Below are 14592 nucleotides of genomic sequence, written 5' to 3' on the forward strand. Positions count from 1 at the left end.
CTTGCTCAACTCAAGCTGCACACCTGCGTGGCCTCCGATCTGCTACCACGCACGGATGGCGGTAACCCCCTTTTCACGCTGCTTGGGTTCACTATGGTGAGTCCTGCGCTTCTAAGGACCTCCCAGCCCACCCAGGAGAACAGCTGGCACCTCAGAGGGTCATTTTAGCATCCTTCTCAAAGCCACAGTGCTGCGTCACCAGGACCAGCCAGCCGCACCTGCTGGTGATGTACTCCACATAAGCGATGGCATCTTCCACACGGCGCTTCTTTGTACAGAGGATGATGCGGTTGAAGTTGGCATAGATGACTGACGACCCCAGGCGCTTGAACTCAGCGATGAGCCTGTGGAGCAAGTTGAGAGTCCACGGTGGAGACGCCACAGCCGTGGAGAGCCAGAGGGCACCCGGAAAATCCATGAGGGAAAAGAGCTGAGGGTCCTGAAGCAGAAAAGCCTCCGAGATACACTAGAACCCAGAAGCTAATGAAGAGCAAAGATTTCTGCATGGCAAAAATCCACCACAAACAAAGGCAAAAGATAACCAAAAACAGGAAAAAATTGGCAAATTCTTATCACAGAAAAATGGCAACTTTTTGTATGGAGACAACTCATTCAATGTTTAGTAAGAGAAAAACCACCAAACTACAGAAACATAGACAAAGGACTAGAAGAGAAAATTCGACTTCATTCATTGTAAGAATCCTAAGACTGCACCGAGAAGCACTTTTATCCCAGCAGTTGGGTAATAATCCCCGGCCATGTTGGTGAGGCGCGGCCAGGGAAGAAGTGTCCACAAGGGGCCTCTGTGGGGCCGCTCTGGTGAAGTCCATCAAATCAGGATTCATCCCGAGTTATAACACCTGTGAGGCCTGCAAGAGGGCTACGCCCCAGAAGTTACCCCACGGATCTATCTGCATGAGCTCATGCACAAAGCCTCTCACTGATTTGCTATCTGTAACGACGGCACTAGGCTGGAGAGAGGCTAAATGTTCTTTCATATGGCATGTCCTCACACAGACCTCCTCACACAGGCATATTTTCACTAAAACAACAAGGCACGCAGCAATCAACGTGTAGCATGACTTTCTGCAGGAAAGGGGCAGGAGAGGAGGTGCCACCTAGTGTTCTCTGCAGGATGTGCAGGCGACGCTGTAGCAGCAGCTGCGTGTTTCTCTGGGATCACCTGGATTGTTATGCTCCACAAACTCAGAAATAGACTACTTATCCCAGAGGCACTGGCTGGCCACGTCTCTGGTTCTGGGGAGTAAGGGACCAGCCCAGCTGAGGACGCGGTGGACAGCCCAGGGAGGAGGAGCACTCACTGCAGGAAGAGCTTCTTCATCATGTTGTGGAGTGTGCGGTGCAGGGCGGGGTCATGAAGCAGAGAGGATGGCGACCGAAGCCAGCGGTAGAAGTGCATCACCTGGTTGTCTGCGTAGATGTTGTGGTACTGGGTGATCTCCTTCACCCAGCCCACGACCATGCTCTTCAGGATCCTGAAAGAGAAGGTGCAGGACACCCTCGTACCCTCAGCCTCCCAGGCTGCTGCCACGTGGGATGCTCCAACTGAAACGGGCACAGGTTTTCCCTACATGGCTGGGTCCAAATTCGTCACTGTCGCCTCCCCTTCTCACTGTCCCCACCTTAAGTCATTAGCCAAATTTCATCCCTTCACCCTCATGCCTCATCTGTTTCTTTCCATTTCATTCCTTAAACTAGTTCAGGCTTCACCACATCCCTCAACATAACCCAAACTCTGTGTGTTCTGAAGCAGGATGGGAGGGCAGCACAGTACAAGGCAGCAAGTGTGTGACGGGCCGGGGACCCTGAAAGGAAGGACACAGCAAAGCCACTGCCTAGACATCAGAACACCACACTAGGCTGGATGCAGTGGCTCACGCCTGTAATCCCAGCACTTTGGGAGGCCCTGGCAGGTGGATCACCTAAGGTCAAGAGTTTGAGACCAACCTGGCCAACATGGTGAAACCCCGTTTCTATTAAAAATACAAAAATCAGCTGGGCTGGTGCATGCCTGTAATCCCAGCTACTCGGGAGGCTGAGGCAGGAGAATCGCTTGAACCCGGGAGGTGGAGGTTGCAGTGACCCGAGATGGCGCCACTGCACTCCAGCCTGGGTGACAGAGTGAGACTGTCTCAAAAAACAAAAACAAAAGAAAGCAAAACATCACCATACCTACACGGCCCCAGCTGGTCAGAGACACGAACTTAGAGGCCTCTCTCCCACCTAGCAGGCTGGGCCCTGTCTTCCCGCCACTTCCTTTAAATGGACCATTCAGGCGCTTGCCCGTGAACTAACACATGCCTACACCCCATTCCCTCACATGGCTAGCTGCCCTGGGCACTCTCCCTGTCTGACTCTTCAGTCCTGCCTTGCAGGACCCAGGGATGGAGGATGGCCTCCCTATTCACGGCACCCTCCCTGCCCAGGAGCTGTAAGGAACACATCTTTGCACTTGTTCCCTATTGTGGTGGTGACTGATTTTGTGCCTTTCCTCTGAGAGGCAGGGGCTGCCCTGGGCTGGTTCTTCCCTACAACACTACGGGGAACACAAGGCTGGGCCCCTACACCGAAGCAACGGTCAGGCAGGAGGGACCTAGACACAGGTCACACAAAAGCTACAAGGGCGTGTGCCAGTGTAAACAAGTTTCCCGTGGTGGAGGGCCCTGGTCACAGGCCAGACAGCTAGGCATTGGCCAGTGCACTGTACACGCCCCGTCTGGCCCCCTTCACTTCCCGTGGGGCAGAGATGCCAGCTGCTCTGGTACTGGAACCCCAATTCAGCTAAAGGATTCCAAAACTGCACGTCACCCTACTGAAGAAGCGGGAACTTCAATGGGGTCAAGAACAAGAGAACCTACAGAGGTCCAAGTCCCATTCCTAAAACTCCCTTTCATCACAAACTCTTCAACAATTCGGCAAACCCCACACTCTCCAGAGCGGCAGTTTGGGGATCTGCCGTTGGACTCCTTGCACCTTTCAGGCCTGGGCTACTGTCTCTCTGCCAAGACCCTGCTCCTGGCTCCCAACTGCCCCCCTGCCTCTTTCCACCAGTCCTCTCCCTGCCTCTTTGCACCAGTCCTCTCCCTGCCTCTTTCCCAGCTCTGGCATGCTCCCTCTCCCCTTTTGTGTGGAGTCATTAAAACTATGGCTGAGTACAGGCTCTGGAATTACAAAGACTTGTTTTTGAGCGCCAACCCTTCCATTCATTTGTGGTATGACCACAAAGGCAGCCCCTCTGACCTCAGTTTCCTCATCTGAAAAACAGACAATAACCGCTCCCGTCCCTGGGATGATGTGGGGACAGAGGCAGAATGCGAAGTGCTCGGCCCACCTCCTGGTACACAGCAAGCGTTCCCTGGGATGAACCACCGCTGGTGGGGACTGCGAGTAGCTGCCCTCAACCATGCTCTCCGCAGCAGACCGACGGTTCCTGACCCTCAACCACACCCTCTGCAGCAGACCGACGGCTCCTGACACCTAAGTGCTGATGCCTCATGCATCATACTCAGTGGGGCTGGCTGGAGATCCCTATGATGTACCTTTGGTCACATCAAAAAGTGGCCCTGGTTAGAAAGGCTCTTTGTGTGAAGTACCTCTGGCCACAGGGAGGTCAGAGGCGGCACATGGTACAGTCACCAGGGACCAGGCTGGACCCACACAGTGGTAAAGACAACAGACTGAAGATGGGAAACTCACCACACAGTGGTCTATGGCTCTGCCATTAAGACTAAGGGAAGCCCACTGGACCCTGTCTTAGACCTTAGCTTTCCAAATTAAGGGCAAAGGGTAAGACCCTTCTATTAGTAACACTCCTTCCCAGGGAGGGTGGCACCTGAAGGTGTTAGAGCACAGGGCTGTCTCATCGTAGCTGGCCGGGGCACTGGCAGCCTGACCACCTGTGATCATGTCCTCCAGGGAGGCCTGCTGGATCACGTCGAAGCTGATCCCCATACTGTCGGCCCCCTCCATGTCGTTGACATGGTGAGACTGGAGAATGGTGTTGACGGCCAGGTTCTGAAGGTCCAGCTCCACACACACTGCACAGGAAGACGCCATGCTCAGCCAGCATCCTGCCAGCTCTAGCACCACCAGCCCCCCGGGCCTGACTCCAGCCACCACCTCCAGAACCAGCATCAGACCTGCCCACACCCATCCTCACACCTGCCAGGCTATTCAGATTCCCGAGGGCACAGAAGGCCCCACCTGGACCTTGACCCCAGGACCATCTCCTACAGCCTCAGCTCTGACCTGTGCGGTCAAGCTCTGAGCCCATCCTCGGGCACTCTCGCCTTGAGAAGATGTCACAGAATGGCAGAAACACCAGCCAGGTCTTGTGGGCCTCGTCCTCCCGCCCACTTACCTGTGGAGTAACAGCCTGAACTGTTGATCTCAACAGTGGCTTGGTCATCGAACTCCATGACAAGACAGTTGTCATCAGCCTCCTTTCCACCCAGGTCAGGGCGGGCCGTAGGGGACAGCCAGAGCAGGTGGTTGTGGCGCTGGAGGTGGCGGGCAAAGAAGAGGTCGGAGCCGAATGTGGAGATGTCCTCTGGCAGGTTCCCGATGGGAATGTGAAAGTACCTGCACCGGGGCACAGGTCAGCACTGGGGCACAGGTTGGCGCCGGGGTACATCGCCGGGTCACAGAGACCACCGAGGCCAGCTCTGCCTGGGGACCACTGGCCCACAACGACAGTGCTGCGCTCACCTGCTCATCTCGAAGGCCTGCGACAGGCAGGTGTCCAGGTTGAGGTAGTGCCGGATCATGCGCCGGGCTCCATGGCGCTGCCAGTCCAGGACCCCATAGTTGATCTTGTCGGCCACACAGATAGGCACCAGTGGGAATTCCTCCAAGACGGGAATCTCACTGGCCAGCCTCTTCAGCTCCCAGGTGGACTGAACAGCGATGAGTGTGGGCCCCCGGCGCTCCTCCTGGGTCAAGGCAAAATGGAAGAAAAGACCCGGGTGGACCCAGCCTCAAAGGAGAGGAGGCTCACACAGCAAGACCCCAACCATTATCACCTTGTAGGCAAGCAGGAATCGTTGGATGGCTCTGCAGATGGTCTTCAGGTCAGTTTCTGCCCGAACTTCGAAGGTGTGTTTCGGGGGTGGCAGGAGCTCAGGGCCCACCTTCTCCAGGAGGAGGCTGTGCTCTGCTGAGTACAGGGCGCCAAGGCTGGGCATCTGGTTGCTGCGCACCTAGACAAATGCAGGCCACGTCAGCCTCACCCTGCGCGGGAGGAAGTGGGGGCAGCCCTGGGGCAGACTCCGTCACTGCCATGGCACTGCCAATTCAATCACGACAAGCACTCATGGGCAAAGGCCCTTGAGGACAAGACCTGGAGGGCCTGGGCACTCTGGGAGATGTCCTCCTTCCCCAAACCCTGCCCCAGCCAACGTGCTGCCATGGAGGGCCCATGACTCACAGTGTCCAGCACAAAGACGGATGCCCTGCGCTGTGAGGGGATGAAGATCCCGAAGAGCGCTTTGTGGCCCTGTGCGTGGTGGTACAAGTAGATATGGCGGATACTCCCTGGAGAAGGAAACAAGACCGTCACCCCAGATGTGTGGGAGGCAGGCACATGGTGGGCGGCTGATGCAGGCCATACCTGGTTCCAGGTAGCTGAACTGGGCCAGAGAGCGCATCTCCAGGTGCTCAAGAGCAAAGGTCTCTGCTTCCCAGCCCGAAAGGTGCCTCACCAGCTGTTTATTGACCACACACACACAGCCCAGGTGCACCAGGGCCCGGAACAGTAATGGAACCTGGAAGAATCAGGCAGACAGGCTGGCAAGGGCTGGATGGGGTGCTCTGGCTGCCCATGTGACTTCTGCCTGGGATGTGGCTGTGCCCCTGCAGCTGCCCGGCCCACTGCCCACAGGCCACTCTTGGCAGACACACTGCTGACATTCACCTCACCTGTGGGAACGAGTCCACAATCACTGCTGTTCCCCAGCCCACACCCTGGGTGGGTTTCTTTCCTCTACACCACCCTGCTGGAGCCTCCCCCAGTCCAGTCGAGGGTGGCTGGGGAGTCACCTGAGTCTCATATACGCCCTCGATGTCTGGCGCTGACAGCTCGGCGTTGATCTCGTTGATGTGTTCCTGGTACATGTCCTCTGGCACTGAATACTCATAGAGATTGTAGACCACGTTGGAGCGAGGAAGGACCCGATTTACCTGGCGAGAATATGACGATGATCTTGTCACCGGGCGTAGGTGGTAATGTCTGTGGTGCACACACAAGCACACACTGTTCAGAGTCCTAGGACTTCCAGTGCCTAACGATGGGGTACACCCACCACGCCACAGTCCACCTCTATCAATGATTACAACTAAAAACTCTGGACGTAATTTTTATGTTATTTATTTATTTTTTACAGACAGGGTCTCACTCTGTTGCCCAGGCTGGAGTGCAGCAGTGTGATCACAGCTCACTGCAGCCTCCAACTACTGGGCTCAAGCAGTCCTCCAGCCTTAGCCTCCCGAGTAGCTGGGACGAGGAACACACCACCACGGATGGCTTTTTTGTTTTTTTGTAGAAAGGAGGGTCTCACTATGAGGCCCAGGCTGGTCTCAAACTCCTGGGCTCAAGTGATCCTCCCACTTCAGCCTCCCGAATCGCTGGAACTGCAGGTGTGAACCACCATGCCTGGCCTCTGGACACAATTTTGAAAAGCAACCTGCAGCCTCTGAGAATAGACAAGAGCTCTCAGAATACAGCAGTCAACACTGGTCTGGGGAGGTCCCCAGTTCATCTTCCTCCATTCTCTCATGGGTTTAACCTGAGGGTGTAGATGGCAAAAACTGAGAGAAATCACATTTTCCTAGTCAGAACTGAAAGAGAGCCTCTGGGGGAGCCAGAAAGTGTGCATGGGATCCTGGGGGGGTCTGGGAGAGCTGGAGTGGGGCACCCTAGCTTCATGAATGGGGTCCTGGGAGAGTTGGAGAGGGGGCACCCTAGCTTCCTGTGTGGGGTCCTGGGGGGGTCTGGGAGAGCTGGAGAGGGGGCACCCTAGCTCCCTGTGTGGGGTCCTGGGGGGGGTCTGGGAGAGCTGGAGAGGGGGCAGGCACTGTAGCTGCATGAATGGGGTCCTAGGGCGGTCTGGGAGAGCTGGAGAGGAGGCACCCTAGCTCCCTGTGTGGGGTCCTGGGGGGCTCTGGGAGAGCTGGAGAGGGGGCACCCTAGCTTCATGAATGGGGTCCTGGGAGAGTTGGAGAGGGGGCACCCTAGCTTCCTGTGTGAGGTCCTGGGGGGGTCTGGGAAAGCTGGAGAGGGGGCACCCTAGCTTCATGAATGGGGTCCTGGGGGGGTCTGGGAGAGCTGGAGAGGGGGCACCCTACTTTCGTGAATGGGTTCCTGGGGGGTCGGGAAGAGATGGAGAGGGGGCACCCTAGCTCCCTGTGTGGGGTCCTGGAGGGGTCTGGGAGAGCTAGAGAGGGGGCACCCTAGCTTCATGAATGGGGGGCTGGGGGAATCCTGGAAAGGAGAGCTGGAGAGGGGGCACCCTAGCTTCATGTGTGGGGGGCTGGGGGAATCCTGGAAAGGAGAGCTGGAGAGGGGGCACCCTAGCTTCATGTGTGGGGGGCTGGGGGAATCCTGGAGAGGACAGCTGGAGAGGGGCACCCTAGCTTCATGCATGAACCAGAAGCACAAGTCCCAGGCTCACTACGAGCTGCACTTGCACAGGTGACCCAAAACAACGCAGTAGAGGCTCTGGAGGTTGAGCTGACATTGGAAGCTTTGCGCAAAGAGGCAAGGCAGAGCTTGGGCACTGGAATTAACCAGGTTGGTTGTTGCTAAAACAAACAAACAAAAAAAACTGACACTCTAAAGGATTTTTAAAAGTACCCAAAGTCTCAAGTATGTAAAATGTCCAGGTTGCAATAAAGCGTTTCTTGGCATAACAATAACCAGGAAAATCTGAATAATTCTCAAGCGAGAAGAGAACCAGCAGGGTTAGATTTTTCCAGTAACATGAAATTAGACCAACACACACACACACACAAAAATCAAAGAAATGAAAAATTATGTTCTGGTAAATAGGAACTGGAACAATTAGTGTAATTGTATTTTTTAAAATGTATATATTTCCTGGCTTTCACTGAAGGAATCTAGATGAAATGATACCCCTTGAGCTCTTGGCTTGGTTTCTCAACATAACCTCCCAACGAGGCTAAGGCTCTTTAGAGGAACAGCTAATTCCATGTCTGGAAGTTCAAGGTGAGCCTGGCCTCTCTTAGTGGCCAGAAAGCAAGGAAGTTTTCAAAGACCAACAGGGCATGTCAAAAGGACTCAGGTGCCAGCTTGAAGGGATCTGGCCAGCCCAATTTGGGATAATTTGAGTCTCAAAAAGATATTGACCACCAAAGAGTCTACTGTCTGGCTCCATTAATATGAAGTTCTAGAAAGTCACATGCACACAGTTATAGAAATACAGAAATCAGGCCAGCAGAAGATTGCATGGGGGGGACAAGAGCACCCTCCGGGGTGATGGAAACATTCTGCACCTGGGTGGGGGTGTGGGTGACACAGGCATAGTCATGTGTCCAAAAACCCAATCAACTGCACATTTAAAAATCTGCACTTAACTAAATGTAAATAACAGTAAGTTCTCACTTAATATCAATGGATTCTTGGAAACTGCGATGGTGAAGTGATGTATAGCAGGTCCTCAAATAACATCATTTTGTTCAATGTTCTTTCTTCCTTTAAAAAAAAAAAAAAAATTCTGGGGCCGGGCGCCATGGTTCAACCTGTAATCCCAGCACTTTGGGAGGCCGAGGTGGGTGGATCACCTGAGGTCGGGAGTTCGAGACCAGCCTAACCAACACGGAGAAACCCCATCTCTACTAAAAAATACAAAATCAGCTGGGCGTGGTGGTGCGTGCCTGTAATCCCAGCTACTCGGGAGGCTGAGACAGGAGAATTTCCTGAACCCAGGAGGCGGAGGCGGAGGTTGCGGTGAGCTGAGAAGCGCCACTGTACTCCAGCCTGGGCAACAAGAGAGAAACTCCAACTCAAAACAAACAAACAAACAAATAAAAATAAATAAATTTAAAAAAAAAACTCTGTAGAGAAGGGGTTTTGCCATGTTGCCCAGGCTGGTCTCAAATGCCTGAGCTCAAGCAATCCACCAGCCTCAGCCTCCCAAATTGCTGGGATTACAGGCATGCACCACTGCACCTGGCCAACAGTTTCATTATAGTTTCAGAGAAGAAAAAAAAATCTGTTTCATTTTACATCATTTTACTTAGTCATTTCACTTAAAATTGCAGTTTCTAAGGACCTATCAACCCATAAAGTGAGGGCCTACCTTGTACCTTAACATACCTAACGCGTGTGTGTTGGGCAGGATTTGGCTACGGTTGATATTAAAACATTAAACACTGAGGCAGGAGGATTGTTTGAGCCCAAGAGTACAAGGCTGCAGTGAGGCAAGATCATGCCACTGCACTCCAGCCTAGGTGATGGAGTGAGAGACCTTCTCAAAAATAGAAACAACAAAGTTAAACAAAAATCCACTACTCCATAGTAATACTTTAAAAAGAGAGGAAAAGTGAAAGGAATAAACCCATTTGCCATGCCCTACCTTGAAAATTAAAAATAATTTAAAGAGAAAAAGCATTTATCTTGCTTTAAAAAAAAAAAACCCCTCAGCATATTATACCTCTCGTATCTTGCTTTTTAAGGAATAAACTAGAGTTCATTTCTACCTGATCTGCACAAAGCTCTTTGTTATCAAGGAAACAGCTAATACACAGGGGAACAGAATCAGAAGACATCATCCTGGAGCCTCGTGGACCCCATGAGACACGGATGCTGACACCATCCAGCCAAACGTTGAGGACAGAATATTCACACAGTGCCAGAACCTCCCTCCAGAGATGACCTGACAGTCATAAAGGGAAACATCCCACAAGTTAGGGCACTGCTACACGGCCACAGCACCACAGCACCACGCATCTAAAGGAAGGTGTAGAAATCCCACAGTCCCACCTGTTCTCTGTGGTCTCGATGCCTCTGCGTCTGCTTTCCTTTTTTTATCCACCCACCTCGGTCTCCCAAAGTGCTGGGATTACGGGTGTGAACCACCACACCTGGCTCTGTGTCTACTTTCTATATGCACATTCTACTGAATCACCTGGCTGGAATCGAGTTTCACCTTCTCCAGAAAACCTCGTGTAGGTACAAATATGCACACCTCACCTCCCCAACTACATGTCACTTCTTACGTGATTCACAGCATCCAGTCAAGAAATGTGCTGAGCCGACACATTAACAACGGGGAGTTCGGGCGGAGATGCCATCTAAGAGCCTCAGCGCACTCATGGCCACATGAAAACCTTTGCAGTTTCTGCAGGTGGAAGAAGCCCAGCACAAAGACCCACCTACTACTGTAGGGTTCCATTTACATCAAATGCCCAAACAGGCAAACCCAGAGACAGGAAGTGGATCAGTGGCTACTGAGGGCTGGGGGAGGATGGTGACAGGTGAAAGATGCCAGGTTTCTTTCTGGAGTGATGAAAATATCCGAATCGGGGGGCGAGGGGAGGGGGAATATCAGGATAAACAGCTAATGCATGTGGGGCCTAATGCCCAGGTGACAGGGTGATGGGTGCAGCAAACCACCATGGCATGTGCTTATTTATGTAACAAACCTGCACTCTCTGCACATGGATCCCGGAAATCAAAGTAAAATTTGAAAAAAAGAAAAAAGAAAATGTCAACATTGACTGGCAATAGTCATGCCACTAAAAGCCATTGAATCCTGCACTTTAAATGGGTGAGTTGGATGGCGTGTAACTCTACATCCCAATAAAGCTGTTAACAACCAAAGAGCCTGTGGAGACAGAGTTCACAACCTCTAACCAAGGCCACTCGGTTTGTCCCCACAACATGGACCTCGCGGGCAGACAAACTCATAGTGACAAGGGCACCAGCAGCTCCATTCCTGGCACTCGCTCTGCCCCAGGCTCTGTGCTCAGTGCTCACACACATTGTTTTGAGGAATTCCTACAACATCCCCATAAGGTACTGAGGAGGTGGAGGCTTGAGGCCATGCTAGATCACGGGAAAGCCACCTCAGGCTGCCCAGATGACTGCAGAGGCAGCACTAGCTGCCTCCCTACCTTGCGATACGAAGCACCCTCCTCCGCTTTAGCCACTCGCTGGTTCACGTAGAACACACGGGGGATGCTCAGCCTGATGCAATGCAAGTCATTGCCAATGAGCGCCCATAGCCTGAACAGGCCGGCCTGGCTGGTCTCGCTGATCTGAAAGGCCACACGGACATACAGCATGTCACAGGACACACCGGAACCCACAGACGGGGCCACCTCCCAGGTAGCTTCCAGCTCCTAGCACAGGGCCTTAGGCCTCCCTACAATGGGCAGGAAACTCCAGACCCACTCTAACCCTCCCATCCCAGACCTCAGGGCCCAGCTGGACACCCCATCCCTGGGCCATCAGCAGAGTCACTGCCCTCCCCTTGGATCAAGGTCTACACCTGCACAATCTGCCACGGAAGGTCCAGGATGCTGCGGGCAGTTCTTCGCAAGAAGCTCCCCAGCCCCGTGGCAGGACCATCCCGGATGGCCGCGGGCCTCAGCACACCCTCTGCCGACTCCAGACGCTGCCTCTTCCTGCGGGCGAGGCGCTGCCGGGCCTGCAGCTGCCACTTCTTCTTGTGGAACCAGAGCCAGACAAGCCACTCCTCCTGGGATGGATGGTGAGCACAGCCAATGTGCAAGTGGTGAGATGGGAATGCCCACCATGACTTTCTCACAAGCAGCCTCCCTAGGGGTCAGGACGCATCTCGGGCTCCCTGGGCTGTGCAGCAGACCCCTCAGAGACAGACAGTGTCACAGCCGTGTGCCTTACCTGGGTGGTTCCCAGGGCAGGAGGCTGCCCCAAGATTTCCTGCCAGGGCACAGTCGGCGTGAGGTCCTGGGACTCCTCCTGACTCTCCCAAAGAACTCGCTTCCTCTTCACAGTGACAGGGGCTGCTGGGTGAGGCAGCTTCACGAGGCCGAAGTCCTCCATGTCGGGAGCACTTGGCCTCGGACTGTCTTCTGAGGTCTCGGCCATCGTGACCTGGAAAGACCCAGTGAAGCCTTAAATCTCAGGATCTTGGGCTGGGCAGGGTGGCTCATGCCTGGAATCCCAGCACTTTGGGAGGCCAAGACAGGAGAATTGCTTGGGGCCAGGAGTTTGAGACCAGCCTGGGTAACAGCAAGACCCTGTCTCTACAAAATATATTACAAATTAGCCAGGCGTGGTAGTGTGCCTGTAGTCCCAGCTACTTGGTAGGCTGAGGCAGGAGGATCACTTGAACCCAGGAGTTGGAGGCTGCGGCAAGCTATGATCACACCACTGAACTCCAGCCTGGGCAAGAGTGAGACCTTGCCTCATAAAAACAAGCAAACAAAAATCTTAGGATCTCATCCCCACAAATTCTACTTCTCGAAATCTAACATAAGTATATCACCTGAAATGGGATGTTCGTTTACACAAGTTTACCGAACTTTTAATAGTGAAGGCTGGGTGTGGTGGCTCACGCCTGTCATCCCAGCACTTTGAGAGGCTGAGGTGGGCAGATCACTTGAGCCCAGGAGTTTGAGACTAGCCTGGCCAACATGGTGAAACCCCGTCTCTACAGAAAATAGAAAAATTAGCTGGGTGTGGTTGTGTGCGCCTGTGGTCCCAGCTACTTGGGAGGCTGAGGTGGAAGGATCACTTGAGCCTAGGAGGTGGGGGTTGCAGTGAGCCAAGGTTGCACCACTGCATTCCAGCCTGGGCAACAGGGTGAGACTCTCTTTCAAAAAAAGTGAAAAGATCAAACCGAAAAATAAAATGTCACTCAAGACTACCAACAAGTAAATCTTTGCATTTTGCCATGTTTGCTCCAGAATGCTTTTTATAAGAAAGAAAATATTGCAAATAATGGGTACAGCCCTCTTCTGTCTGCCCCCAAATACCTTTAAATTTTTACATGTCCACAGACACATGCCACAGCTGTAAGTTTTAACCTAAATAGTAACATGTGGGACACATCTGACTGCAACTTGTTTCCTTTTTTTTTTTTTTTTTGAGACACAATCTCACTCTGTTGTCCAGGCTGGAGCGCAATGGCGCGATCTCATCTCACTGCAACCTCGCCTCCTGGGTTCAAGCAATTCTCCTGCCTCAGCCTCCCAAGAAGCTAGGATTACAGGCACCTGCCACCAAGCCCGGCTAATTTTTTGTTGTATTTTTAGTAAAGATGGGGTTTCACATGTTGGCCAGGCTGGTCTCGAATTCCTGACCTCAAGTGATCCACCCACCTCAGCCTCCCAAAGTGCTGGGATTACAGGCATGAGCCACATGCCTGGCCCTGCAACTTGTTTCTTTACTCAGCCATGTATTTTTGAGACTGACACCAGGTGAAACACGTACATATGGTTCATTCATTGTAACTGATGTGAAATGTTCCACCATACAAACACATCAGCCTACCTACCCATGACTTTGCAAATGAAGAATGACAAGCGCCTACTTTTTCAAAACTACAAACTGCGACTCAATGACCATCTCTGTATGTGTTGCCTGGTCCCGGAGAACAACCACCTCCACCTCTAGCACCAGGGATTTCCTACTTCCCACAGTCTTGATACTTGATGCCGCCACACTCGCTTGCCTTCAGTGTGACCTGCTATCTAAATACATCATGCTGCATTTACCTCATCAATAGTAAGGCTGAACATCTTCTTGGCCCTGTGCAGGCAGCTCCCAAAATGGCCCAACGACCCCCACTTCCTTGTGTTCACACCCTGTGTGACTCCTTCCCTGAGTGGGGGTGGGACCCAGTGACTTGCCCGTAATGAACAGATTCCAGCAAAAGTCATGGAATGCCACTCCTGAGAGCAGCTATAAAACACCGTGGCTTCTGCCTGGCTGGCACTCTCTCAAAAGGCCAGTGCCATGCTGTGAGATGTCCTGTGAAGAGCGCCATGGAGCAGGGGACTAAGGATAATGTCCAGACAAAGGCCAAGGAGGAACTGAGTCCTGCCATCCCCATGGGAGGGAGCTCGGAAGTGGCTCCTTCTCCAGTGGAGCCCTCGGATACACGAGTGCATTTAAGTTGCTAAGTTTTGGGGTTATTTGCTATGCAGCAATAGATAGCTAACACACATTTATGAGCCATTTCTAACTTTTGTACATTCTAAACATCTTCAAAATGTAACTCAGGCCTTTGTTTCATGGTGACTTCTGTGCTACATATAAGTTTGTGTGTGTTGACTTCCTATCAGGAAAGTTTTCAAACATATACGAAAGCACAGTAACGAGCTCCCACGTTCTTATCACCAGTGTCAACAATTATCAACATTCTGCCTTTCTTGTCACAGACTACACAAGATTTAACTTTTAATTAATTGATCACTCTTTCTCTTTGTGATGTTTTTCACATGTGCCTTAAAAAAGCCCTTCCCAGCCAGGCACAGTGGCTCACGCTTGTAATCCCAGCACTTTGGGAGGCCAAGGCGGGCGGATCACGAGGTCAGGAGATCGAGACCACGATGAAACCCCATCTC

The 14592-nt window shown here is 52.6% G+C and overlaps 1 protein-coding gene across 2 annotated transcripts in view; it reads right to left on the reverse strand.

Annotated features, from left to right (window-relative positions):
- POLE (DNA polymerase epsilon, catalytic subunit) overlaps nucleotides 1–14592 on the reverse strand; it is a 60901-nt gene that overhangs the window by 14040 nt on the left and 32269 nt on the right. For both annotated transcript variants that reach the window (XM_055238083.2, XM_055238084.2), the window contains 12 exons: nucleotides 11903–12115; nucleotides 11529–11738; nucleotides 11152–11295; nucleotides 6058–6198; nucleotides 5630–5783; nucleotides 5447–5553; nucleotides 5043–5219; nucleotides 4729–4952; nucleotides 4382–4602; nucleotides 3854–4058; nucleotides 1323–1496; nucleotides 219–344 (listed from right to left, as the gene is read on the reverse strand). In XM_055238083.2, coding sequence (XP_055094058.1) covers nucleotides 219–344; nucleotides 1323–1496; nucleotides 3854–4058; nucleotides 4382–4602; nucleotides 4729–4952; nucleotides 5043–5219; nucleotides 5447–5553; nucleotides 5630–5783; nucleotides 6058–6198; nucleotides 11152–11295; nucleotides 11529–11738; nucleotides 11903–12115 — 2096 coding nt within the window. The remainder of the gene's footprint in view (nucleotides 1–218; nucleotides 345–1322; nucleotides 1497–3853; nucleotides 4059–4381; nucleotides 4603–4728; nucleotides 4953–5042; nucleotides 5220–5446; nucleotides 5554–5629; nucleotides 5784–6057; nucleotides 6199–11151; nucleotides 11296–11528; nucleotides 11739–11902; nucleotides 12116–14592) is intronic.

Source organism: Symphalangus syndactylus, chromosome 13, assembly GCF_028878055.3.
Source record: "Symphalangus syndactylus isolate Jambi chromosome 13, NHGRI_mSymSyn1-v2.1_pri, whole genome shotgun sequence".
NCBI classification, from domain to species: Eukaryota; Metazoa; Chordata; class Mammalia; order Primates; family Hylobatidae; genus Symphalangus; species Symphalangus syndactylus.